At 44.8% G+C, this 27345-nt stretch overlaps 1 protein-coding gene across 1 annotated transcript in view; it reads left to right on the top strand.

The window, feature by feature from the left end:
• Positions 1 to 27092, top strand: part of LOC310926689 (phospholipid-transporting ATPase IH-like) — a 182482-nt gene extending 155390 nt beyond the window's left edge. The window contains exons 32-33 of the mRNA XM_083888875.1: positions 13648 to 13813; positions 26996 to 27092. Coding sequence (XP_083745001.1) covers positions 13648 to 13813; positions 26996 to 27076 — 247 coding nt within the window. The 3' untranslated portion in view covers positions 27077 to 27092. The remainder of the gene's footprint in view (positions 1 to 13647; positions 13814 to 26995) is intronic.
• Positions 27093 to 27345: the final 253 nt, after the last annotated feature.

Genomic DNA, 27345 nt, shown 5'->3' with positions numbered 1-27345 from the left:
CTGTGTGAAGCCCACGTTATTGTTAGGGCACCACCTTGACAACCAGCTGTTGAATGATAACATGCGACTATACATGTCATCACTCGTTCGATTAGGCAGAGGTCCAGAGAAACATACGGTGTCTGACATCGTCTTGGCATACGTACACACCGACTCAACATTAATTTTAGTGACCTCCGACTGGCAAAGCCGAATGTTGTTGCTGCCGACGTGAATAACGATTTTATTGAACCTACGATTAACTTTAGCCAGCAGCTTCAAATGAGATTCTATGTCGCCCGCTCTGGCCCCAGGAATGCAACAGACTGTGGTCGCTGGAGTCGAAAACTTACAGCCGCTGCTGGAAGTGGCAGCGGCAGCAACACTTCCAGCATTCACAGAGAATGCATTTTTTTTTCCTTCATAGTTACATAAATGTGGCTATCATCAGTGTAGCAATGGAAAGATATCCCAGAGAGGTGCACAGGAGCACATAAAACCATCAAGGCTGACATAAAAACCTCTTCCAGTGGGGTAGGACCAGAACCACACCTTTAATGTCCAGTGCTCCAGACCTGAGATTTAAAACCTGACTGGGAAACTTTGAGAATGTTATTTATGTAAGAAGGACTGTTAGTGGATGAAGAAACTTATTTTCCAGGACTTTCAAGAGGGATTTGAGTTTGCAGATTGGTCTGAAATTGAAGAGATCTGTGGGGTCCAGACCAGGGGCAGTATTTATCAAGCGTCTTAGAGTGCCATTTTACACTTAAGTCCTGAGAATTTGTGAAATTTACTCCTACTCTCAAACTTAAGAATAAAAGCTATTTATCAACTCTACTCTCCCAGATATTTAAAAGTCCTCCAGAGGTGTCTTAAGTGGTTAGGAGTTGCCAGCAGGGGGCAGCACTGAGGTGAGAAGGATGTCCTGGCTTTGTTAGATGACGAGTAGCCGATCAAATGGCAGGGGCTCAGATGTTTATGTTTTTTTTATGTTTTTGCTGGTGGGTTCTCATCATCGTGCTTGCATGATTGTTGCTATTTTGACACGCGCACATTCGTCTCATAGTAAAAAACATTAGATCAATTAACAGCAGCCGCCGCAATGAACATTCGCACGGACACAATCTCTTTCACAAACACAGTCTACACACTGATGATGCACACGAGGATTTTAATGTCAAATGGCAACCCTAACACAAAAGACTGATGAAGAAAAAAGAAAAAGGAAAAACTAAATCTACAACCCAACACCACAGCCTGGATTGAACAGCATAGCTACCGTAACCGTCTATAAGTTTAAGGTAATAACAGCCTACCAACTCAACAGCAACTTCACTCAATAATTAATCAAAACCCAATATTAATGATACCGTCACTGATCACAACTGGCTTTAATGACACAAATGTAGGTTAAACTAAAAGTGTAACTAACTACACACACCAGGAAAGAAATAATCATAACCACCAAAACTACAGCAAAAAGGCTCAAATAACCCCTATGTATCACCCCTGTCTGTCGCGAAACTAATTAGTCGGGAGTGCAACGTGTCCTTTGTGATGCCCTGCTTCTCAAGGCACTGTAGCTGTGTTACAGATCGCTGATCCAGTGCACGACTGCTACTCAGCAAGTTGGAAGAAAAATTGCACACCCTTACACACTTGCAACACTCCCCTTCAAAGGGAATTCTAATGTAAATGATCAAGCAGGTTTTATTTAAAACTGTTGTGCTCTCATCAATGAGCATGCTGAACTCGGGTGAGTTTTTAATTAAGTCCACTAGACGCACTGACATTTTCTCTGCAATAAACAGCAGCATATTCCTGCCTTGTCAGTGTGGGGGGGGGTGTCCTTGTCCCCAGAGATAAAATGAATTTAGCAGAGAGCAGGATAGGAAAACCAGAGGGGGGGAAATACCCTGGGGAAACACCTGGGGCCTCGTACGAAGGTTGCGTACGCACAAAAACGTGGCGTACGTCCTTTTCCACGCTCACATTCAGATGTATGAAACGTGAAATGACCGTGGAAATGTGCGGTGCTCACGCCAACTTCATGGCTGGCGTACGCCCGTTTCTCCAGCTATTGTTCCTTTGGCGACACTTACTGGTGATGCTGGGAAACTGTTAATAATGTGAAAACATGTAGTCATCAGAGTGATGCGCACATCAGAGACACACTTATGAACAATCTGACGTGAGCGAGTATTTAGGAAACGCAAGGATTTACTTGCAAACAATGATAATTGGCTCATAAGCCGATGCGGTCACGTGTGCCAGTCAACCCTGAGCCGAGCCATGTCAGCTGTGTGGGATGGAATCATCCGAATATCATCCAGGTTCATCACACTCCCATATAATGCTGTTAAACAGGCCAACATTAAAGCACAATTTTCAGCGAGAGCCGGTTTCCCTCATGTAATCGGAGCTATTGACTGCACACACAATGATATAAAAGCACCGTCACAGAATGCGTTTACGTTAATAGGAAACATTTTCATTCCATCAATGTTCAAATCATATGTGATGCGCAAATTGAACAGGCTGGAGGCTGGAACAGTGCGCGATGGGTGGCTTCTGGGTGAGTAAATAGTTTATTATTTTAATTGTCCCGTATGATGAAAACCAGCGCCATGCACATTTGGGCATGTGCGCATTCACATATAATGTTTTTGGTTTACTTTGCTTTTTTCTGCTGGTGAAATTAGAGCTACAGAGCTTTCTAACAAGCCCCTGATTGTCTCTCTGTGTTCAGTATTCATGTCAGTAAAAGCGGGCGTAAAGTTGCAAATGTCAGCCGCAGCGCACTTCTGCATTCTTTAATTGTGAGAAATTAAAAAAAAAAAATTAAACATGAGTCAAAGTGTTTAATGTCCTGCCATCTTTACGAACGAGCGATGTGTATTGTGAGTGTATTGTGTGTGTGTGTGTGTGTGCGTGTGTGCGTGCCTGCGCGTGTGTGTGTGTGCGCTGCTCTGATCCCACAGACTCACACACACGCTCCCACTTACGTCTTTTTTGTCATATTTATACCTGTTGACAGGGTGTTAAACAAAATCTCCCTGCGCGTTTTCATTCACTTTTTTCATTCACTCTTGAATCTCTTGCTCAGACTGTGTGAAATTCCTTTACTTTTCTCTGTTCAGTGCGTTATTTGATCAAAGAGGTGAATCGCAGGGCCTATTTAAATTGATTTGCATATGTAAATGGGGCGTGGACAGGGAGGAGTTTGGCACCTCTGCATGTGCGCTCAATTCCACGTTGATTTGGGATGTACAAAGGAAACGTGCTTGGATCCATGCGTACGCACACTTTGCTACATCTGAATTTATTTGTGCGTACGACAGTTTCTGGGTTTTGGCGTACGCCAAGATTTAGTAGGAAATCCACGCAAGTCTTTGTACATGAGGCCCCTGGAGATTTTGGTGGTTCAAAGAAAGCTGATGATCTGCCTTAAACTTCCTGGTGAAAACCCTTGTGAGATGAGGAGCCATGCGAAAGACTTCAATACAAGGATTGGGACTGAACCATTCAGCATAGAATGTCGTAGTGAAGTGCATCCTCAGCTCAGCCAGAGAAGGCCGCTCTGGACTGTGAGCAACCCAGGAAGAGCTGAAAGATGGCTTCAGGGTGAGCACCGGGCACCTAAGAGAAAAGCGACTGAGAAGAAAACGGGACCCGAATGCAGAGCAGGAGACGAGATTATAAGAACAACAGTATCAACTAGTTCCGACTCCACCACCGGCTTGAGTAAAGAGACGTGGAATGTAGGATGGACGTTTAGGGATCGAGGCAGCTTCAGGCGGACAGAGGTGGGGGTGATGAGCTTGTCGCTGGGGAAGGGACCAATGTACCGGGGTGCCAGTTTACGGGACTCCACCTGGAGGGGAAGGTCCTTGGTGGACAACCAGACCTGTTGGCCTGGTTGGTACTCTGGCGCTGGGATTCTATGGCGATTGGCCTGTTTTTGAGACATTTGAGATGATTTTAATAGTGAGTTTCGTACTTGTTGCCAAACAGCTTGGCATCGCTGAAGGTTAGCCTGGACGGAGGGTACTGCCACCTCTTCTTCTTGGAAGTTGTATAAAGGTGGGTCGGGAGAGAAGAGACGAGACAGAGCGTCGGGCTTGACGTTGTGGGTACCACGACGGAAGGTTAGGGACAAGGAGAAACGGCCCAGGAAGAGGGCCCATCTTGCCTGTCGGGAGTTGAGTCTGTTGGCGTCTTGGAGGTACGCCAGGTTTTTATGGTCCGTCCACACGATGAAGGGTTGGGCGGTTCCCTCCAACCAGTGTCTCCACTCTTGGAGAGTGAGAACAACGGCCAGAAGCTCCTTGTTCCCCACGTCGTAGTTCTTCTCAGCGGGGGAAAGGCGACGGCTGAAGAAGGCGCAGGGATGAAGCTTCTGGTCGCTGGTGTCCCGTTGAGAGAGAACCGCCCCCACTCCAGTGTCAGATGCGTCCACCTCGACGATGAACTGAAGTTCTGGATTGGGATGTAGCAGGATAGGAGCCGTGGTGAACATGTCCTTCAGGCGCTGGAAAGCTGTTTCAGGTGCCTCAGACCAGAGGAAAGTCTGTTTGGGAGAAGTAAGTTTTGTTAGGGGTTCAGCGATGCGACTGTAGTATTTATTGAATTGACGGTAGAAGTAGAACCCAAGGACGCGTTGTAATTGCTTCCGGGTTTTATGGGTTGGTCACTCCTTCACAGCTGCGATCTTAAAAGTGTCGGGAGAGAGGCGACCTTGTTCCACCACGAAGCCTAGTAAGGGAAAAGATGTGGCATGGAAGGCACACTTCTCGGCCTTAACGAACTCCTGTTCTCCAGGAGACGTTGGAGCACCAGGCGGACATGCTGGACATGTTCCTCTTCGGTCTCGGAAAAAATCAAGATGTCATCTAGGTAGACGAAGAGGAACCTGTCCAGCATATCTCATAAGATGTCGTTAACAAGGTGCTGGAAGACGGCGGGGACTTTAGTCAGGCCGAAGGGCATGACGAGATATTCAAAGGCGTTCCTTAGGTCGAGCTTGGAAAATATCCGCGCCTTGCTTAGGGAACTGAAGGCTGGGTCCATCAGGGGTAATGCATAACGATTCTTGACAGTAATGTCATTGAGGCCTTGGTAGTCGATGCAAGGGCGTAGTGAACTGTCCTTCTTCTGCACAAAGAAAAATCCAGCGCCGACCGGAGAGGAAGATGGACGGATGAGACCGGCAGCAAGAGACTGATTGATGTAGTCCTCCATGCTCTTGCGTTCAGTTCTGTAAAGATTGTATAGTCGTTTTGAAGGAAGGACGGCTCCTGGAAGCAAGTCTATGCCGCAATCGTAGGGACGATGAGGAGGCGAGAGAGCGCACGGTCCTTTGAAAATACCTCAGCTAGATCATGGTAAACCTCAGGGACGCCGGAGAGGTTGGGTGGTTCAGGAGGAGGAGTTGATTGGGAATTTGGCATGGGGTGCGCGGATCTCAGGCAGCGGGAATGACTCCAGTTTATACTCCAGCTAGCTAATTGTCCTGTTGACCAGTTAAAGGTCAGATTGTGGAGAGCTAGCCATGGGAGACCCAAGACGACGGTGGCGGAGGAAGACGGGATCAGTAACAGTTGTAATTCCTCCTGATGGTTTCCAGACAGGATGATAGAGAGGGGAATGGTGTGATGAGTCACCTCAGCCAGCGGGTTGCCATTTAGGTCGCAGATGGTCTTAGGTTGTGGAAGAGGAACCACAGGAACCCCAGCTTGCTCTGCAAAATGACTGTCCATGAAACTTTCGTCAGCTCCTGAGTCCACGAGACAGGTGAGAGACAAGGACGCCTGCTCCCACCTCACTTGCCCCGCCAAAGTCACTCGGGTTGGAGCCGGGCAGGAAATGGCTCTGCTCACCAGCACACGCTTAAGCTTTTGGGCGGCTAGGACAGGAGGCAATGAAGTGACCAGGTTCACCGTAGTAGATGCAGGCTCCAGCCTGTATCCAGCGTTGTCTTTCGGTGGCCGTTAGACGAGTCCTGCCCAGCTGCATGGGAACCGGGTCGTGAACGGGAACAATGGGGGGGGGGGGAAGAACTGGGAGTGTGACGATCTTGGGAGTAACTAGTGTCGCCGGTGTGTGAGAGGAAAACGACGCCTCTCTCGTCGCCTCTCCCTGATACAGCAGTCTAAACGAATGGCTAGATCAATCAGTGAGTCTAACGACGAAGACTCATCTTGGGTCGCAACATTAGCTGCTAGAGAAGAGCGACTGAGAAGAGAACAGGGCCCGAATGCAGAGCAGGAGACAAGATTATAAGAACAACAGTATTTATTTAGCCTAGGTACAGAAGCTAAATGCGAAGGTAATGTAAGAGCGAGCAGGGAACACGGACTGCAGCTGGGTGTTGGAGGAGCCGCCGCTCCTCAATGGCAGGAGTTTGTGTCTTGGTTCCCAGAAGAAGCGGACTCACTCGGCAGGAGAAGGCGAGACGAACCAGGAAGTGAAGTGGCAGCTTCACTGGAAATGAGGAGAACCAGAGCGAGAAGACGAAAGGCAGAAATGATCCCGGGAGATGGTGGAATCCACTGGAGCTCCGTGAATCTCAAATGGAAGGAGACGTGGTGACCTGCAGGGAGCGCAGGGTGAGTATCGAGTAGATAATCGAAAGTCAAAGATAGTTTTGCGTAGCAAGGTAAGTAGGTCTTTACCGGCTGAGTTGAAACAACGGACTGACACTGGTGAGAGGGATGACTCCGCCTTAAGAGTCCTTCTGATCACTGATGACTAGCAGGTGCGGGCGGAGTCGCAGGTGGACTCAATCACCAGTGTCTTCTGGAAGTAGGTCAACCATGCCTCCTGCAGAGAGAGAGGAGAAACACGGAGCAGCAGGGAAAACAACAGAAAGTAATGGAATGTCTATGGAGTGTGGATCGTGACAGTTTCAGAACAGGGTTTCTCCGTGTCCTGTCAGTGAGCAGTGTACTCACTGCTACATTAAAAAAAGGACACCTGGTCTTACTGAGGAACTGGAGGCTTGTAGCTCTCCTTTGTGCTGACGACAAGGCCATTTCCACAGCCCTATCAAACTGACTTGAAGACATCTGTAAATATTGTAAATATTGATCAGACTTATTGTGTACCCAACAGGGCAATCATGGACAAGATTTTCTTAATTTGTGACATTATTATAATGATATTTATAAATTGTATCATGTAAATATGGGTATTTTGTCTTTCAATCAATATTTTTATTTCAATAGGTTTGTTGATTTAAAAGGCTTTTTAAATTTGTTGTGATATTGTACAGTGGTGCTGTATGGTGAAAAAGTGTGTAGAACTGAGTCAGCCTTTTCCTGTTCAGTGGGGCATACAAGACCACAAGATATTATTGTTTCTTCTAGATAGGTGAGCATCATATCCACCACACCAGCCAGACCCGACAGTGAGTATCTGTCAGGCAGGCCTGTTGAAGAAGCAACGGCTACACTGCGTAAAGACACGGATAGTACTGAGAAAGTACACTGACTTACTGATTATGGGGGATCATCTGCAAATCCTACCACCATTGCAGACATTAAAGCAGAGTTGAGCTCCATTAAATCGCTCATCGATGATCTATTCCGTCGTCAAATGGAGCTGAATACGTTCACCGGCTTCAGTCCACAGAGACTCCACACTCGTTGGATAAGTGTTCCAGGAACATCCTCATGGATCCTAACAGCAAAAGGAAAGGAAAAGATCTCACTACCCCCCTTCAATCCATCAAGGAGTGAAGGTGCTCTGCAGCTAGCCAATAAGTATGCCTCACTCACTGATAGAAGAATAGAATAGAATGCCTTTATTGTCATTATACAAGTTGTACAACGAGATTTACTTGACTTCACCTTGAAAGTGCATACAGCTAACAACGAAGAACAATAACAACAACAACAACAACAACCAGTGTATGGGTCAAGGACATTAAAAAGAAAAAGTGACCCTAGTTAACGTGAGGTGGGTTTTCAGTTGCAGCGTACTACATTAAAAGGATATACAGCCATCAAATTCTTATTGCACAATATGAAATAGCAGGTCTGTAGCAGGGTTTAAATATAAAAAGTGCATTTCTATGAGACGTGACCCATAGCAGGGTATAAAAAATAATAAACTCTGATGTCGACTCTGAGGCGAGCCTGGATGCTGGTTCAACACTGGAATCTGATAAACGGAAGCGTTCCTCTTGCTGCATCTCCAGCCCCATGTCACCTGCATCTCCCTCGGGACCCCATCTGGATCCAGCACTCCACGGACCAAACGTTCCCGGCTCTAGCTGCTCCCTATGACGAGCCTGGGATTAGGCCGGCGTCAAGGGCTTCTATAGCACATACTGCGGCTCGCTCCGGAGTCTTCCCCCGGAGCCTCCTCTGCGGTCTCGACCACTGACTCCCAAGCTTCGGTTCTGTCCCTGGGATCACTGGTGTTCGGCAGGCCTCCGGTTCCCAGGTCTTCAACATCTGCTGCTCCTGCTCCTCCACAAACGTCCTTGGTGGCGAGGAGAACTCTCATGCTCATTGCAGCCGGGGCCGCTGATGCTAATGATGCTGGCAGTCGAACCCACCAAGTCTCCCTCCAGCAATCATGAACTGCGGGCTTTTTGCCCCGAGGTTTCTGTGCATGGGCGACTCTAATGTAAGGTATTTTGCCTTCCCAGGTGCACTACCGGACCTGATGCGCACACACTAGTTTAGACGACCAGATGCACAGCTTCAATAGTGCTCTAGCTGCCATCCTGAACTCTGCTGCTCCACTAAAAACTCGAAGACAGACAGAAAAAGAAATGCAGAAAACTTGACCGCCTATGGAGAAAGACTAAACTGAAGGCTCACTATAACCTATGATCCGAAAGCTTTAAAGCATATAAAAACTATGTTAGGCGCCAGAACGTCATATTTCTCTGAACTGATAAATTCCAATAAGAATAACCCCAGGTTCCTCTTCAAAACAGTTGCAAGCCTTACTCAGAATAACACTACATAAATAGCAACTTTTTCGGCTGATGAATTTATGGAGTTTTTTTATATCCAAGATTGACCTTTATGAAAATAGATTGCACCAATGCCCCTACAGCAGCAGATGCAGCATCAATCCAGCCCACGGTCATCTTATCTCAGCTCACCCCTCTTTCTCAGGAAACTTTTATGAGGCTAGTTAACTCAAAGGGTGAATTCCAATTCCTTGCTAAACCCTCAATCTTATCCCTCAATCTCAAAAAAGCGCGCTCCTGCTAGTGCAAGTGCTGTCCCGATTCTCAGAAAAATTAAGTTGAGGGGCGAGTTTAATTTAAATTAAGTTTCAATATTGAGATTTTCCGAGACCACCCTTGGGAGCTAGGGCTACACAAAATGCATTGCGTGTTTTCACATAAGAAAGATGGCGTCGAAAGCAGCGAAGCGAGTGCTATAAAAATTAAGTATTTTCTTTGTTAATAGAAATATACAAATTATGAAAACCATTGTATTATCTTAGTTTAGGCCCATATTATGGACTACTGATGATATTGCGTAACATTAATTTGTATTTTACGATCTTTTGTCAATAGCCGGCCTTTGCGCACACGCGATCGTTTGCTATCGTTTACCCTTCAATAAGCCGTGCGTCATCGCTGCTGAGACTCAACACCGCTGCTGACACTCGACATCAAAGAATCGACATCGTAGGGCGGGAGTATCATTTATCGTTGTTATCGAGGCTCAACTGCCAACCGCCTTTGATCCTTTCGGTTAAACTGATCAGGAACCAAGAGGGAAGTGAGATGGCTGGCAACGAACTAGAATTGGAAGGCCTGGAACAGGAGTGGTCCAGGGCACGAAACATCCTTACAACATGTATGTACCATCTTAACGCTACGACTAGTTTACCAGGCGAGAGTGAACCTTCAAAGGGTATGGAAACACTGTTCATTGACTATAAGAACTTCCTTAGCACGAGCCTTAAATATGTCACAGCACTGGAGGAGATGGAAGACTCAATGGGTGAGGATGAGTTTAAGAGGCGACAGGGCAACGCCCTAGCAGAGAAAAACACCCCCATACGAGAGTACCACACCACAGTAGAAACGCTGTGGTTTACACAAGCAGGACCAGAAATAGAATGCAAAAAGAGGTCATACAAGATACTAATTGCATTTTTGTTTCCAAGTTTTTTTGTCATCCACTGTAAACAAACTATAATTTGTTGCATTTATGAAATTATAGAATAACAAAAAGCTGTCACATTTTATTGCTGTTTTTACCTGTTTTAACCAGTACCGCAGGAAGTAGGGGACTCTGTGCGGCATGAAGACATGGTTACGCACATCTTTAGAGGCTCGGAGGCAGTGTGGTGTTGGAATTGCATGGTGGAGCCTTACACAAGAAAGGGCAGGGACATAACTTTTTTACTTCACTTTGAGTTGGCAAAAACATCACAAGCCAAGAAAACAAGCCTGGTTGGTAGAGTCAGAAGAGAGCTTCTGTTGTGCGTAAAGACGGGTGCTGAAAAGTGACAACACGTCACTCACTGTCAACCAGGGCAAAACAAAAAAATGTCTGCATTTTGATGACTGTCCACACAGCTGTGACCATCATGAGTGGGGAAAAGGCAAAATCAGACAAGGTTTACAATTCAAGCTGCTTTCCCTTCAGCAGCCACGCGTAGATATCCAGTAACAGTGGTTTGTAATATGCAAACAAATACCTCAGTTCTTTATATATGAAAAATGTGTGATGACATGGAGAAACTTCATTGTGCGCCTCACAACTAAACTGCGCGTCCACATGAGCGCAAAGTCCGAAGCTTCATGGTGCGCGAGCCCCGACAGGAGCGGCAAGAGATGGGGAAGAGAAAGCAGTAAAATGCTTTGATATGTTCTCACCATCCTTCGCCTCTGCTTATCTGAGATTTTTCTTGGTCTGCCACTTTGAGCCTTAACTAGAACTGTGCCTGTGGTCTTCCAATTCCTGACAATGTTCCTCACTGTTGAAACTGAAAGCTTAAATCTGAGATAGCTTTGTGTATCCTTCCCCTAAACCATGATGTTGAACAATCATTGTTCATCACTTCTCAAATATCACTATGTTTGTCTCCTATATGATATATTTAACTGAAATTTCTTATCCAAACAACCAATGATTTATAAAGGAAAATCATGAAAATGTACAGGGGTGCCCAAACTTTTGCATACCACTGTATGTTTGCTCGTCTATGTTGCGTGTCAAGCACTGACTCTGCGTACTATGTGGCTAGCAGATTGTCAATCTGGCCGATTTTTGTGACATTTGAAATTTTGTTCCTTTTGTTTTTTTCTGGTATTGCCTTATTTGAGTTTTGCCATGGACACCTAGTGGTTGTTTTCATATTTCAAGCCAGAAATTAAATTTTATTGTCCATAAATTCACTCTGCCTCTGATGCCAAACCCACTTCCACTCAACAGCACCCCCTTGGCTACCTAGCCATAAAGCACTAAATGGACTTGCACCTTCATATGTGTCAGAGTTGTTAATCCCCTACACCCCCTCGCGCCCATTGCGATCTCTGGACGCAGGCCCCTTGACAATCCCTAGGGTAAAAACCAAATCTGCAGGCCAGTGCTCATTTTCCTTCAGCGTTCCATATTTCTGGAATAGTCTTCCATCTCACGTTAGGTAGGCCATTTCCACAAATATTTTTAAAAGCAAACTGAAAACCTTCCTCTTTTCAAAACACTATGGCCTACCCTATAACCCATGAATTTGTTATTTTGTAATAGTTTTACATATGTTTTTTTTTTAAACTTTTATTTATTGTTTTACTTTGCTTTTTTTGGGCAGTGAGGGGTTTCAGTGTACGAATTGGGATTGAGTCCTTGATTGCCTTGACCCTTTGGCACAAACACATCCAAAGAGCCATTGTGGAGTTTTTTTGGTCAGGTAAACACTGGGTGAGGTCAGTGGTTCTCTTCCTGCCTGTGGTTGGAGAGCAGGGACTCATCAACATCCAGTCTAAGATTGCGTCTTTCAGACTAAGAACAGCAAAAAGAGTGCTTTACAATCTACAACCATAGGGTGTGGATCTCTCTGGCTCAACACCATTCTACACCTCCGTACTGCAGGCATGGCACATTCTGAAGGCTACCTGTGATGTCAGTGAGTGTCATGGACACTAGCTGATTAAGGAACCCTTAAGTGAGGTTTATGGTCGCTGTAGTGTGCTGGGCGTGCAACAAAAATGACGTCCTGTGTCAGATGTGGTTCCACTGACTTGGGGAAGCCTTTTCTTTTTCACTGTTGACACTGACTATTTTTGGACCCAAATACTGTCCAAAGAAAAAAGCTACAACTTCAAATTTGTCACTGATTCCTGGACATTGTTCTCCAGAATCTGCTTATATTGCAGACTTTCTGTAAATCATATACATATTATTATATTATTTCACTTCTCATTATACCACTGTGTTTGTCTCCTATATGACATATTTAACTGAAATGTAAGGGAAATAATAATAATAATAATAATAATAATAATAGGAAAATCATGAAAATTTACAGGGGTGCCCAAACTTTTGCATACCACTGTATTTCCATCATCTGTTTTTGTTGTTTCATGAAAAACAAAATATACTATATATACCTAAGAGAAGGATCAAAGATACACATATTTCTAATATCAAACCAAACTGCCTCGTTGCCGCAGACACTAATGAAATACATTGAAGTGGCTCTGTCGTGCAGTGTGGATGGATCAGTCTGTTACTGAATGAGCTGATGATGTGCTAACTCTCAGCTTGTTGCTAAATCATTAGCATCACAGTCAATACTACATACACAAAGCTGTGTCATTCACACATGATTCATGCACATCAGCACGTTCTAGCTAGTTAATAACAATGCAGCCACATAATGTTCTGAAACACACAGTGGATTATTAAAAGAAAAAACCCCTTTATGTGATTGAACACTAACGTTATGTAGATTAACAACGTTAATGAAAACTCACCCATAAGGAGATAGAGCGGTGCTGACATCACATCATCATCTCAGACAACTACTGTGTGTGTCATGCTCTCTTTCAGCCGTTGAATAATCCATCTGTTTGTTGTTTTTGTGGTGATGTTAGCATAAAGATCGCTAGCTTAAAATGCTAACGAGTCCACTCACATAGCAGAAGTGAGATCTGTCTCTGTCTTTGTTAAGAAGTTCAGCCACAGTTTGGTTATTGTCGGGTTTTCCTTGCCTTCCTTTGGTCAACAAAGCTTTGATGACAATCACGCTTTGATTCCGCACTGCACACGCTCAATAACTGCTAAAGTGCTACACTCCCTCTCTCGCTCTCTCTGTGCGTGCATATTAAGTAGCCAAGTGTATTCTTGAAGCATTTAGTCGCTTCTTACAAACTTCAAGTTGAACAATTTTGAAAAAAACGAAAATCCGTCATTTTGAAAAAAAAAAAAAAAAAATGTTCATGTTTTACTCGTTTTTGCGCTGGGCCAACTAGCGCCCTCTTTGGCTGTGACGGGCAACACATTCTGTGGGGAAGGAAGGGGAGTTTATTTTAAATTTCTAAGGTTTTGTTTCCTGTTGAATTAATCTTGTGTTGAGTGACCTTTTTATTTCCCTTTAAGTGAGTCAATAAAACTAAAAACCTCTTCTCTCCTCTCCTCTCCTCTCCTCTCCTCTCCTCTCCTCTCCTCTCCTCTCCTCCAGGCCCTTTCTCAACTATCAGAGGATGTACTATGTTTTCCTGCAGATGTTGTCCAGTGGTCCGGCCTGGCTGAGTATAATTCTGCTGATAACAGCCAGTTTGTTGCCAGATGTGGTGAAGAAGGTGATCTGGAGGGCGCTGTGGCCAACCACCACTGAACGCATCCAGGTGGGTATATTGTTGTTACATGTTGTTTACATACAGATAATGTGTCAAAACAATTACATCATTACTAATGTACATTTACCACTTTTGAGCACTAATGTGTAATTGATGTGGGTCAGCAGATGTATGCTGGTTTTGGATTTGTCCGTGTTCTATTGGATGTAAGTCACAAATCTCCTCTGAATCCTCCTCTTTTTTGTGTAGTGCTCCTTCATTTCTAAGTCAGACCAGTATATTAGTGTTTATTAGCATCAAAAAATTATGTCTTGATTCCTATTTATTTAACCCTGTAAGACCCAAATTAAGAAAAACCTAAAAAAAATAATTTGACCTTTCAGATGTTGTTGTAGGAGGCCTTTGATGCAGAAATCAAAGAGTTTTTGGAAAAAAAATGTTAATGTATGTTTTTAGAGAAACGTTGTAATTTTGCAACGTTGGGCTTTGGTGGTAGCAGAATTTCTGTATTTGTACTCACTTTGTCTGAACAACAATTCAGAACAACTAAGGATTCATTTGCAGGGTTGTGTTACATTTCCGTTAAGGGAAACGGTGAGAATGTGATAGGAGGACCTGAATGCAGACAGGACAGAGGTATGTAAATGAAAGTATCTTTACTAGCTACCAGATGTTACAAGCGCTAGCAGGAAATGACAACACGATAGTATGTCTAAGTGAACGAATGGCAGCTGAGCCAGGATCCACAGCAGCTCTCTCGTGGCAACACTGTTCGTATGGTGTTCCAGAACGGAACGAACTCACTCAGGGTGTAGCGGAGGAGTAATGCTTGTTCCAGAGAGTCTGTGGCGAAGCGGCTGCTTCGTGGGAATGGTGCTGATGCAAAACTGGAGACACGACAGGAGGAAGCGATCCCGGAAGTGTGGAATCCGCAGGAGGCTCCGTGTCGTTCCCAGCAGCAGGAGACGTGGTGACCTGAGAGGAATGTTCAGGTAAGTACCAGGCAGGAGTCAAAGTTTCAAAGAGCTAGGTAAGTATACGTGTTTACCAGCAGAGTGAAAACATGGAACTGGCACCAGAGATGCGCGAAGCTCCGCCTTATAAGTCCGCGGTCACTGATCAGGAACAGCTGGGCCGGAACTGCGCAGGTGGAGTCATCTCTGGCGTCATCTTAGAAACTGGGTCAACCACGCCCCCTGCTGGGAGAGAAAGCAAACACACGGGAGCAGCAGAGGACAATACAACAACAAATGTGAAATGTGGAATGGATCGTGACAGGTTGATTGCTTACTTAGCCCCATACACATATATAACACTCATAATAAACACACATTAGTCATATTTTTATGAAAGCATTTATTTAAAAAAATAAATAAATAAAATAAACAGGATAAAACTTAGCTTTTTCTAGCAACTTCTTCATTCCTTTTTTCTTTTCATGACAAACTTGTATTGTTAGTGAACATCCTAAAAACAGTTATTGTCCTCTGAAAAGCAAAGGTGAACATTACACTTGCTGCATTGTGTGTTGGTGTATCCTTTATTGCAGCATCCTCTCTCTGTCTTCATGTCCTTGCGTACATCCAATGGCAGGTGTGCACATCTCTTGGATGGTCTCTTCTGAGCATTCAGAGGGCTTCATGATGTCACTGTCTGTGTTGCTGGGCTCTCTTTGCTTGAAGATGAAATCCAGACCAGAAAAATCTGTGTTGCGACTGATGAAATATTTCTTCGGCCTGCGACACCTGTCATGGTGCATGATGTGTTTGTTTGTTTTTGGCTCGATGTCCATGTAATTATCAGCTGGACAGTCCATGGATGGTTGGTTTTCTTTGTCCACTTGTTGACAGACATCTTCTTCTGAGTCTTCATCACTCTCATCAGTGTCATTGAGTTCCATCTCAACTTCACTCTCTCCAGTTTGGATGATATCAATCACATCCTGCACACATGGCTCTCTCCTTGCTGGTGGCATTCTGGGAAAAAAAGCATGAATTAACATGTATAAATATGCTTTTTATATTGTAGTACATAATCTGAAGGAATAGATAGGGTGGTGGACCAAGTCCTCAGGGTAGAAATGCTTTCAAGGCAGACAATACTGTCTGCTGATTGTAAGTCGCTTTGGACAAAGGCATCTGCTAAATGCCCTAAATGTAAATGTCAATGGTTTAGCTTATGGTCTCTACTTATCATACTAAAAGAAAAACATGCACACCCCCACTTACATCCACACCCCACATTCAGGAACATTTACACCTTTCCCAGAACTGAATTGTCTGTTGATATCCTCTTTGTGGACAAAGACATGGGATTTTAGCTTGTCGGTCTTACAGGGTTAAGGTATTCTATAGGTATTCTTTACCGCAAATTGCTAAAGAATACCTTAAATAAATAGGAATCAAGACATCATTTGATCAATCAATGTTTTCCTTGTCTGAGAAAAATCCTCAAAATCTGCAAATCCCGTCATTTTGCATCATTGGAGGCTATTTTTTTATTGCTATAAAGTCTGTTGATTTGCCACCTGACATTTTTTGGGTGGTGAAGTTTAAAATACTGTTGTTTGTAATTCACACTGTTTAACAATTGAGAATTGTTAAAACACATTTTCTGGCTTTAGGACAAATAGATGGATGGATGGATGAACTATATTTATCCTAAAACTGGGAATTTATTGTGTTACATTAACAATATATTGGCAACTGTTAAATATAAGAAATTTTAAAATCAAATTGTGTATGAGTTCATCCATAGTCTCACTCAAGCAGTCCTGTAGCCATGGCTCTCTCAGGCAAGATCCTGTGCGATTTGAGGGCCTGCTCTTTGCAATGAGAGGTCTACATACAGGTATCATGAGCAGGCTGTTTGGTCCGTTCGGTCCGTTCGAAATATAGTACGGCCTGCTAGCTCAATAGCTGCGTTGGGATGTGGCTGACCTACTTTCTCTGAGGACGTTGGTGATCTGCTACACCTGCGGCGGCTCCTCCCCACCTGCTCCTGATCAGCAATCAGGAGGCTTCTTAAGCCTGAGCCACCCGTTCACCAGCGTCAGATCATTGTGTCATCTCCAGTGGTCACCATGTCTCCTGCCTCCCAAGAGCTACGGACATCTCTGTTTACCCGAGAGCTACGATTGCTACGCTTCACAAAGCGACTGGGACTTCTCCTTGCCTCTCTACAATCAGTGAGTTTGTTCCATATTGGATCCTTCACCAACATTGACTCTCGCCATTCCCGGCACAGCTGCATCTGCGAACTCCCTAAGCTCCCATGCTAACTACCCTCTTAGCCTCGTACCAATCCTTTGTTACCTTTAATAAATATTGTTTGTAATTGCACACTCCACTGCATTTTCGGGTCCAAGTCTCCTTAAATCTTTCTGTTAAAGGAGAACATAACATAATGATCTGACCACCATGGACCCCGCAGAGGGGGATAATTTACGTCAGGCGTTAGCGGCGCAAGGCACACTCATTGGTCGTCTTGACACTTTACTTTTGGAAGTAGTCAATTCACTTTGTGAGTTATCAGCTAGTTTCGCCACATTGTTTCACCAACCTGCATCTGTGTCTCCCCCGGTCATCTTAGCTCCCGCCGCCGTTAATCCATCTCCACCTGTAGTTTCTGTTCCGCCACTTATTCCATGTGAACCTTATGTTCCCATCCCCGAACATTTCTCCAGAGAAATTGGTAAATGCTCCAGCTTCCTGTTCCAATGTTTTCAACTTGCAACCCACCACGTATCCCTCTGACAATGCTAAGATCGCATTCATAGTAAACCTGCTAGCACAATGCTAGCCTAGGTAATTCCGTCACCACTGCCACTTTCTATGACACTTTGGGCCTGATTTACTAAAGCTTTGCGCGTGCAAAAAAGTAGATTTGCGTTGATGCTGATCTACTAATAGGGCGCAACAATCAGTGTTTCCCTCAGACGGGCAAAATAGCACTCTCAACCCATTTAGCGTTCGTGCCTTAATTGATATGCAATGTGGGGCGTGTACACAAAATTATGCGTAAAAAAAGGGAAAATGTAATGTAAATATGTTATTTTAGCACGCCCAAAGTGATTTATCAAACCTGAAACTGATTGTGGTGCTTATTTTTGTGTCTATATTTAGCACGTTTGAAAGGCAGGTCTTAACTGGCACAGCGGTGCGCACACATGGCTGCAGTTACGCACATATCCTCTGAGAAATCCATAAGCAAAAATACTTTTGTAAATCAGGAAATTACGCTTTTCCAGAGCATGTTCAACTACGCGTTCACTGATGACGCACATTCATTTCTTATTTGGTATATCTGAATAAATTATAGATATCCAGAAGAGAAATGTGTGTTTGTACTGGTATGGGCTTGGTCTGCAGTTTGTGGGTCTAGGAGGGGTCGTACCTATGCTCCCCGGTTAAGTCCGGAGGAACGGGGAACCCCGCTTTACCTTAACGGGTCCAGCTCTAACCTGTCTACTCTCGGTGCATGGTGAAGCGCAGGCGTCACAGTGCGCAAACGTCACCAAAAACTCACAGGCAGGTTTCCACAGTTCCAGGCACATTTAAATGCAAAAAATAATCACAACAATCACTATTTAATGTAACTATCTGAATCAGCCATAGATATATCATCTATATCGATTGTCCCGTTCCCTCTGACGTCAGATCAAAGGCTGTTGGCATGCGTAATGGAAACTCAGCCTGACTGAATTAACATAGATGAAACCAGGGACGGACTGGGACTAAAAAGCAGTTGTGATGATCCTCTTTATTTATTTATTTACTTATTGACAAAAAAGTCACACATCCATTGAAAGTAGACATATGTGTAATCTTGAGAGAAACAGCAGAGCGCCCCCTGGCAGCTGTCAGTGAGCTGCAGGTGAGTCAGGAGGAGAGCGCAGCACCTTTTCTTTTTTTTTTACCGCAACATCCATAGTCCATAGCTTTCTTTCAATCAATCAATCAATCTTTATTTATATAGCCCACAGTTTACAAAACATAGTTTGTCTCACGGGACTTCACAGGGTTGGTAACATCCTCTGTCCTTAGACCTTCGACCAGGGTAAGGAAAAACTACCAGGAAAAAAAAAAAATGCCAGGATCATCTGGATCACTGGGTTTATCACAGCCTGTAGTGAAGGCTGTTGTGGTCAGAGACTTGGGGATGACAGAGTCTTCTTTCCTGTCCTGACCTCATGTCGTTCACTGGTGTCAGCAGAGCTGTAAGAGATTAAAATCAGTTAGATATGTGCTATATGTAGATTTATGTGCTACATCTCATGGGGGTACATCGGGTAAGTGGTGAGGGATGAAAAATCGAGGACGGGGTAGAGAAAGTGCGGCTGGTGCAAAGTCTGTGTGCTCATTCTAAGTGCATGATGGGAAATTCCCCCAGCAGTCTAAGCCTATGGCAGCATAAGATAGACTATTCTAATCAGGACTACCTGATCTAGCTTCGACTATAGGCTATGTTAAAAAGGTAGGTTTTCAGTCTCACCTTAAAGGCAGAGACCGAGTCAGACTGTCTGACTGAAAGCGGAAGTTAGTTCCACAGGAGAGGAGCCTGGTAGCTAAATGTTCTACCACCGATTCTACTTCTAGTTATTTTAGGAATAACCAGTAGACCTGAGTTCAAGGAGCGCAGCGGTCTATTCGGTTGATATAAAGTGATTAAGTCACAAATGTAAGAAGATGCCTGATTATTCAGGGCCTTGTATGTAAGTAGAAGTATTTTAAAATCGCTTCTACTTTTCACTGGGAGCCAGTGAAGAGAAGCCAGGACAGGAGTTATATGATCACGTCGTCTGGTTCGAGTCAGTATCCGTGCTGCTGCATTCTGGACCAGTTGAAGGCTTCTCAGGGACTTACTAGGACATCCAGACAGTAAGGAGTTACAGTAATCCAGCCTAGAGGTTATAAAGGTGTGGATAAGTTTCTCAGAGTCTTGTCTTGATATAATGTTTCTAATTGTCTTGATGTTGCGAAGGTGGAAGAAGGCTGTTACATATATGCTTAATATGTTCATGGGACTGGAGTGTTACTGCCTAGGTTTAGAGCTCCAAGTGCTGCTCTTATATCTTTTGGCCCGAGGACCATGACCTCAGTTTTTTCTGTGTTAAGCATCAGAAATTTACGATTCATCCACGTCTGTATGTCTATGAGACAATCCTGGAGTTTAATAGATGGGTTTGGGTCGTCCGGTCGTACAGATACATAGAGCTGGGTGTCGTCTGCATAACAATGAAAATCTATGTTGTTTTTCCTGATAATGTTGCCTAATGGCAGCATGTACAGGGTAAAAAGAATAGGTCCAAGCACAGAACCCTGAGGGACTCCGTAGTTGACCTTAGTGAGTATGGAGGATTCCTCGTTTACACTAACAAACTGAAATCTGTCCGATAAATAGGACTTGAACCAGACAAGTGCCGATCCTCTAATCCCAACGTCTTGTTCTAGTCTATGTAACAGGATCTCATGATCTATAGTATCAAATGTTGCACTGAGATCCAACAGAACCAGTATAGAAGCCAGTCCTTTTTCAGAGGCCATAAGAATATCATCTTTTACTCTAAGTAGTGCAGTCTCTGTACTATGGTGGGTTCTAAACCCAGACTGGAACTTTTCAAATACATTATTGCTACACAGGTGATCACACAACTGGGTGGCTACAGCTTTTTCTAAAATCTTTGAAATAAAAGGGAGGTTCGAGATCGGTCTATAGTTACTCAGAATGCTGCTGTCGAGAGAAGGCTTTTTAAGTAATGGCTTAATTACTGCCATCTTAAAGGCCTTTGGGACACAGCCGCTCAGTAAAGACATATTTACTCGATCTAGTAAAATATTACCAACTTGTGGTAGAGCTTCTCTAAGGAGTCTAGCTGGTATAGGGTCCAACTGACATGTAGTTAGTTTAGAGGAGGAGACCAGTGAGGTCAGCTCCCGGAGGCTTATAGGAATAAAATGATTCAGTACATGTAAAGCTGGAGCCGCGATTAAGTCTAGGCTCGCTGTACTAAACTGGTTGGTAATTCTATCGCTGATCGTTTCTATCTTATCATTAAAACATTTTATAAAGTCATTACTACTCAGCGATCGAGGGATCGATGGATTCGTTGCATCATGGCTCTCTGTCAGCCTGGCTACAGTGCTGAAAAGGAACCTGGGGTTGCTCTTATTTTTCTATATTAACTCTGAGTAATAAGAAGTTCTTGCATGTCTAAGAGCTTTTTTATATATATCAAAACTGTTCTTCCACAAGACATAGTGACTGTCATTATGTGTGGAACGCCACGTTCTTTCTAACTTCCGTGTACTGAGCTTTAACGCTCGAGTTTGGGCTGTGTACCACGGGGGAAAGACTTGTCCCAGGTGATAACCTTTCTCTTAAGAGGAGCAACAGTGTTTAGAACTGTTTGCAAGGTTAAATTTGTGTTGTCCACTATTCCATTAAGTTCCGTGGGAGAGATGTTTCTATAGTCTTCCTCTGTGATAAAACATGGCTGGAGGGCAGGCGAGAGCTGTTCAGTGAATTTTTCAACTGAACTGTCAGATAAACAGCGACTGTAATAATGCTGCTGTTTAGGATCGGTAACATTAGTAAGTACAACTTCAAATGAGATCAGACAATGGTCCGATATCAAAGGATTCTCATCAAATACTACCAAGTTATGTATGTCAATACCATACGTCAAGATAAGGTCAAGTGTGTGTCCATAACGATGTGTTGGTTTGTTAACCTGCTGCTTGAAGCCAATTGATTCAAGCAAAGCTTTAAAAGACGAGCCAAGACTATTATTGGCTACGTCCACATGAATATTAAAATCACCTACTATGATGATTTTATCTGAACAGAGAACTAAATCAGATAAAACATCTGCAAAATCACTTAAAAAGTCGGAGTAGGAGTTCGGTGGTCGGTATACAACGATAAGCTGGAGTCTGTTATTCTGTTTAATACTTGAGTCTAAAAGACTTAGAGTAAGGTGCTCAAATGATTCATAAGTACACGTGGGTCGAGAGGTGAGCGAAAGTATACAGTCAGATATAGCTGCGACCCCTCCACCTCTGCCATTTCCTCTAGGGGTATGAACATTGGTGTGGGAAGGAGGCGTTGCTTCGTTTATAGATACATAATCATTCACTTGAAGCCATGTTTCTGTTAAGCAGAGCAAGTCAAAATCCTGTTCGTGTATCAGTTCATTCACAAGCAATGCTTTTGAGCGGAGAGAACGAATATTTAACAAACCACACTTAAAACTGTTCGTTCTCGGCTCGGAGAATGTCCTCGTGTTTATTCTCACGAGGTTACTATGAATGACTCCTCTCCTGTTTCTCCGTGACTGTCTAATGTATGGAGCCCTAGAGGCAGACACTGTGTTAATCCTAAATCTATGTTCATATATAGCTTTATCTTTATATATAGCATAGTTATTATCTATAGGGGGCGACTGAACGAGTGGAAACACAGAGAAGCGTGTTAAACTGCAACTCTGTTTCCTGGTCCTGACTGCTTGTTGTCACGTTTTGGTTCTGATAAACGTTGTCATATTTCTGGAAAGGAGGGAAGCTCCATCCAGAGTGGGATGAACACCATCCCGTCTAATAAGACCAGGTTTTCCCCAAAAACTTTGCCAGTTCTGTGTAAAGCCCACGTTATTGTTAGGGCACCACCTTGACAGCCAGCTGTTGAATGATAACATGCGACTATATATGTCATCACTCGTTCTATTTGGCAGAGGTCCAGAGAAACAAACGGTGTCCGACATCGTCTTGGCATATGTACACACCGACTCCACATTAATTTTAGTGACCTCCGACTGGTGAAGCCGAATGTCGTTGCTGCCGACGTGAATAACGATTTTATTGAAACTACGATTAGCTTTAGCCAGCAGCTTCAAATGAGATTCGATGTCGCCCGCTCTGGCCCCAGGAATGCAACAGACTGTGGTCGCTGGAGTCGAAAACTTTACGTTCCGTAAAATAGAGTCACGGATAACTAGAGTCGTTTCCTCAGCGGGTGTGTCGCTGAGTGGGGAAAATGTGTTCGAAACGTGGGTCGGCCAGTGGCTAGCCGGGGGCTGCGGTTTAGAGCTACGCTTCCCACCGCGGACAGTCACCCACTCTCCCTGATTTCCCGGCTGCTCGGGAACTACTGAGGGGGCTGTAGCTAACTGTGATGTAGCGGTGGCTGCAGTTGCTGCTGCGGTTGCTACCGGGCTCGCACTCCTAGGCGAAGGATAGCTAATGCTAGCGACTAGAGGACTAGCTTCTACAGTGCGGAGCCGTGCTTCTAGCTGGCTTATCCTCGCCTCCATGTCCAGAAACATACTACATTTAATACACATACTATTACCGCTAAATGAGGCAGAGGAGTAACTAAACATCGAGCACTGAGCACACGACAGAGCAGGGGAGCAAGAGGGAGCAGGAGAGTGGGAGAGAGAGAAAGAAGCCATTGCTAGTGAATGTGCTAAGCTAGGCTGTTAGCACCCGGCTCAGAGGGAGAGTACTGCACTTGTTTACAGACTACTATGGATAAGCTAGAAAGACAACTTAGCTTCGGTTTTTAGGTGACGTGTGGGTAGTATCCCTCGTGGCGAGTGTCAGCTGCTGGAAGTGGCTGCTGCTGCTGGAAGTGGCTGCTGCTGCTGGAAGTGGCTGCTGCTGCTGGAAGTGGCTGCTGCTGGAAGTGGCTGCTGCTGGAAGTGGCTGCTGCTGCTGGAAGTGGCTGCTTCTTTGTTTGATACGTCAGGTAATGATGGAGCTCAAAATCACAAATAGCGCTTATATAAATAGGGCGGTCTTAACCACTTCTGAGCCTGTAGTCAATTGCGGTCGTAATCTTAGTAGTTCACCCGCAAAACGTAATCCAGTAGCAGGCGCAGTCTTTATGCTCGCGCATGCAATTTAGCGCTCTCTATTTGGAATCTTAGTAAATCAGGCCCTTTGACTTCAGATCTCTGGAAACGTCGCTACTCGCTTAATTAACCACCGTCAAGCTGATGACTCACCAAATTTAGACTCACTCATTGAACTGGCGATTCGTATGAACAATCGTCTCCTTGAGAGACGCCATAACAGGCTGAAGACTCTACACCACTCACAGCTCCCACGCTCAGTAGCTTCGCACACCCAGGAGTGCTGGTGAGCGGAGCCATTTCCCTTCGCACTCCTAATCGGATCATGCTCCGCGGCAAGCTCATATGTGTCCAGCCATGGCAAAACCGGTCACAAGTCTATCAAGGGACATTTTGAGTTATTTACAGACTATGAAAGTGTGATTTCTAAGCTTTCCAACAATGTCCTACACATGCAAATCAGATAATATTTGAAGAAGATATGGCTATTTCAATGTAGGCACTCCTAAAACTGCTTTAGGGAGAATTTTAGCCTCAAAGATTTACACATTCTGGGAGCCAAGAGACAGAAACATCACATTTACATAGCACAACCCCCTCCTGGTCTAAGCTGTCAGTGAAACCACACCTTTCTGTATGAGCACAGATACTATTGTTGTGAGCACAGATACTATTGTTGTGAGCTACACTGCTACACAGAACAATACATATACAATACATTAAATACATTACATTCCAGAGCTTTTGTTGTTTTTACAGCCAATCAGCTGACGGTCACAGAGAAGACCAATGGCTAATTAATCATCACAGAGCCACTTCAATGTATTTTATTAGTGTTTGATTTGATTATAGAAATATGTGTCTATCTTTGATCCTTCTCTCTTAAGTATATGTAGTATATTTTGTTTTCATGAAACAACAAAAACAGATGATAGAAATACAGTGGTATGCAAAAGTTTGTAAATTTTCATGATTTTCCTTTATAAATCATTGGTTATTTGGATAAGAAATTTCAGTTAAATATATCATAAAGGAGACAAACACAGTGATATTTGAGAAGTGAAATAAAGTTTATATGATTTGCAGAAAGTCTGCAATATCAACAGATTCTGGAGAACAATGTCCAGGAATCAGTGACAGAGTTGAAGCTGTGCCAGGGCAAACTATCAAACCTGACTGAACTGGAGATGTTTTGTAAAGAGGAATGGTCCAAAATACCTTCCACCAGAATCCAGACTCTAATTGGAAGCCATCGGAAGCGTTTAGATGCTGTTATTTCTGCAAGAGGATGCACATTTTTCTTTTGTGGTGCCTAAACTTATGCACATGCCTAATTTTGTTTAAATAATTCTTGCTCACTTTCTGTAAATCATATAAACTTTATTTCACGTCTCAAATATCACTGTGACCTATATGATATATTTAACTGAAATGTCTTATCCAAATAACCAATGATTTATAAAGGGAAATCATGAACATTTACAGGGGTGCCCAAACCTTTGCTCTTTGTAAAAGTCGAGAAGTGTGTCTTCCACACCCCCTCTGTCCCCTTCCTGGGGTTCATCGTCAAGAATGGTCAGCTCTCCCCTGATCCGGAGACGATCAACGCCGACTGGCCCACCACCTCCACCCGTAAGCAGCTCCAACGTTTCCTTGGTTTTGCTAACTTCTACAGACGATTAATTCACAATTACAGCAGGGTGGACCCTACTGGCGGACACTGCTTTCGAGCGGTTGAAAATACTTTTTACCACCGCTCCCTCCAACACAGAGCAGTTCTGTCCCAAAGGAGCCCCACCGATCAGAAGCTCCACCCCTGCACCTTCTTCAGCCATCAACTATCCCCAGCTGAGGTCAACTACAACTTAGGAAACCGCAAGCTCTTGGCCGTCATCTTGGCCCCTCACACCCATTCATCATTTGGACAGACCACAAGAGCCTCGTAACGCCAGACGCCTCAACTCTCGGTAGGCACAATGGGCCCTGTTCCTTGGCAGGTTCAATATCTCCCTCACCTTTCTCCCCGACTCCCGGAACGTCAAGTCTGACGCCCTGTCTCGCCAGTTTTCCCCTGACCCACCCAGTTCTGACCCCGAACCAATCATTCCTTCCACCTGCGTTGTTGGAGCGGCCTCCTGGCAGGTGGCAGAAAGAGTCCTGAGGGACCCCGGAGTTGGTCCTCCCAACCGACCGTATGTACCCGAACCTGTCCGCTCCGAGGTCCTTCAATGGGGACACTTATCAAAACTGGCCTGCCAACCCAGAACTGCACGCACTCTCCACTTCCTCAAACAGTGCTTCTGGTGGCCCTCGATGTCCCAGGACGTCACTTTTGTCTCTGCCTGTCCCATTTGTGCCCGAGGAAAATCCTCCAATCAACCTCCCGCATGGCTTGTTAAACCCCCTGGCTATTCCTCAAAGTCCCTGGTCCCACATTGCAGTGAACTTTATCACCGGTCTCCCCCCCTCCCAGAACAACACCACTGTCCTGACAGTGATCGACCAGTTCTCCAAGTCTGTCCACTTCATCCCCCTCACCAAACTTCCCTTGGCTGCCGAGACAGGTGGCCTCCTCGTCAACCACGTTTTTAGCCTGCATGGCTTCCCCTTAGACATTGGGTGAATTCCAATTCCTTGCTTAACCCTCAAGCTCAAAAATGCGCGCTCCCGCTAGTGCAAGTGCTGTCCCTCCCGGGTACCTGTGTCCCGCCCGCCTCTCGGCTTGGCTGGGGTCGGCGTTTTGGACTGGGGGGTGGCTGTGGAGCCTTGGGGCGGCTGTGGAGCCTCGGGCGTTGGCGGCTTCGGGGGTTGTTGGGTCGGCTGTCGGTCTGTCGGAGGGAGCCCTGGGGGACCTGGCCGTGGCTTGCCATGACTCCTGGGAGGGGGATGGTGGGCGGCGAGCCAATTGCACGGCGGGGGCTGGCTCTGGGCGTCTTGGCCCTTGGATGGACGGTGGGTCCCTGTGCCGGGTGGGCACGGGGTCCGCCGTGACGGATCTTTCGGCTTCTGACTCATGCCTGTGTGGGGGGGGGCTTGCCCGGGGCAACCCTCACCCTAACCATGTTTCCATTATAATAATATTTTAATGAAACCAGAAGCCCACCATATAATATTACATATATGATGGTGTGGTGGGCACGCATGAAATCGACTGGGGGCCTGTAGGCCTTAAGTTTGAGACTTCTGTTAATTGTGTATAGTTCAGAACTCATCAAATGGCATAAATAGACCATATGGCATGTTGATAAATCTATCAACATGCCATATGGTCTATTTATGCCAATAGAATAATCTTCAGAACTTTTATCTTCTCCACCTTTCACCCTCATCCTCCTCTCTCCTGCTGTTTCCCACCCTCTGGTTCTCTTCCTTGGCAGTCTAAGCGTCAGTGCCTGGCCTCTGAGCCCTCCTCCACCATCTTCATGCTGTCCCAGACCTCCAGCAGAATCAGTTTCTAACCCAGCCCCTCTGGAGGTGACCCCTCCGTCTTTTTCCTCTCCTCTCTCTCTCACTTTATTCCCTGATCCTGTTACTTTCTGCCTCCAATGTGTTTGCATTAATAGTCTGATTGCATGCCAGTGCATGTATATGCATCTACAGTATGTCTGGATTTACACAGGCAGAGTCAACAGCCTGGAGTGTAAATCCAACAAGTGTCCAGTGAGATATGGCATTTATAATTTTTTTCTTGGCTTTTATAATTGCTTTTCTTTGGAAAATTAGGTCA

The sequence above is a fragment of the Microchirus variegatus genome (genome assembly GCF_963457635.1).
Source record: "Microchirus variegatus genome assembly, chromosome: 5".
Classification (NCBI taxonomy): domain Eukaryota; kingdom Metazoa; phylum Chordata; class Actinopteri; order Pleuronectiformes; family Soleidae; genus Microchirus; species Microchirus variegatus.
This window is presented reverse-complemented; position numbering and strand designations above follow the sequence as displayed.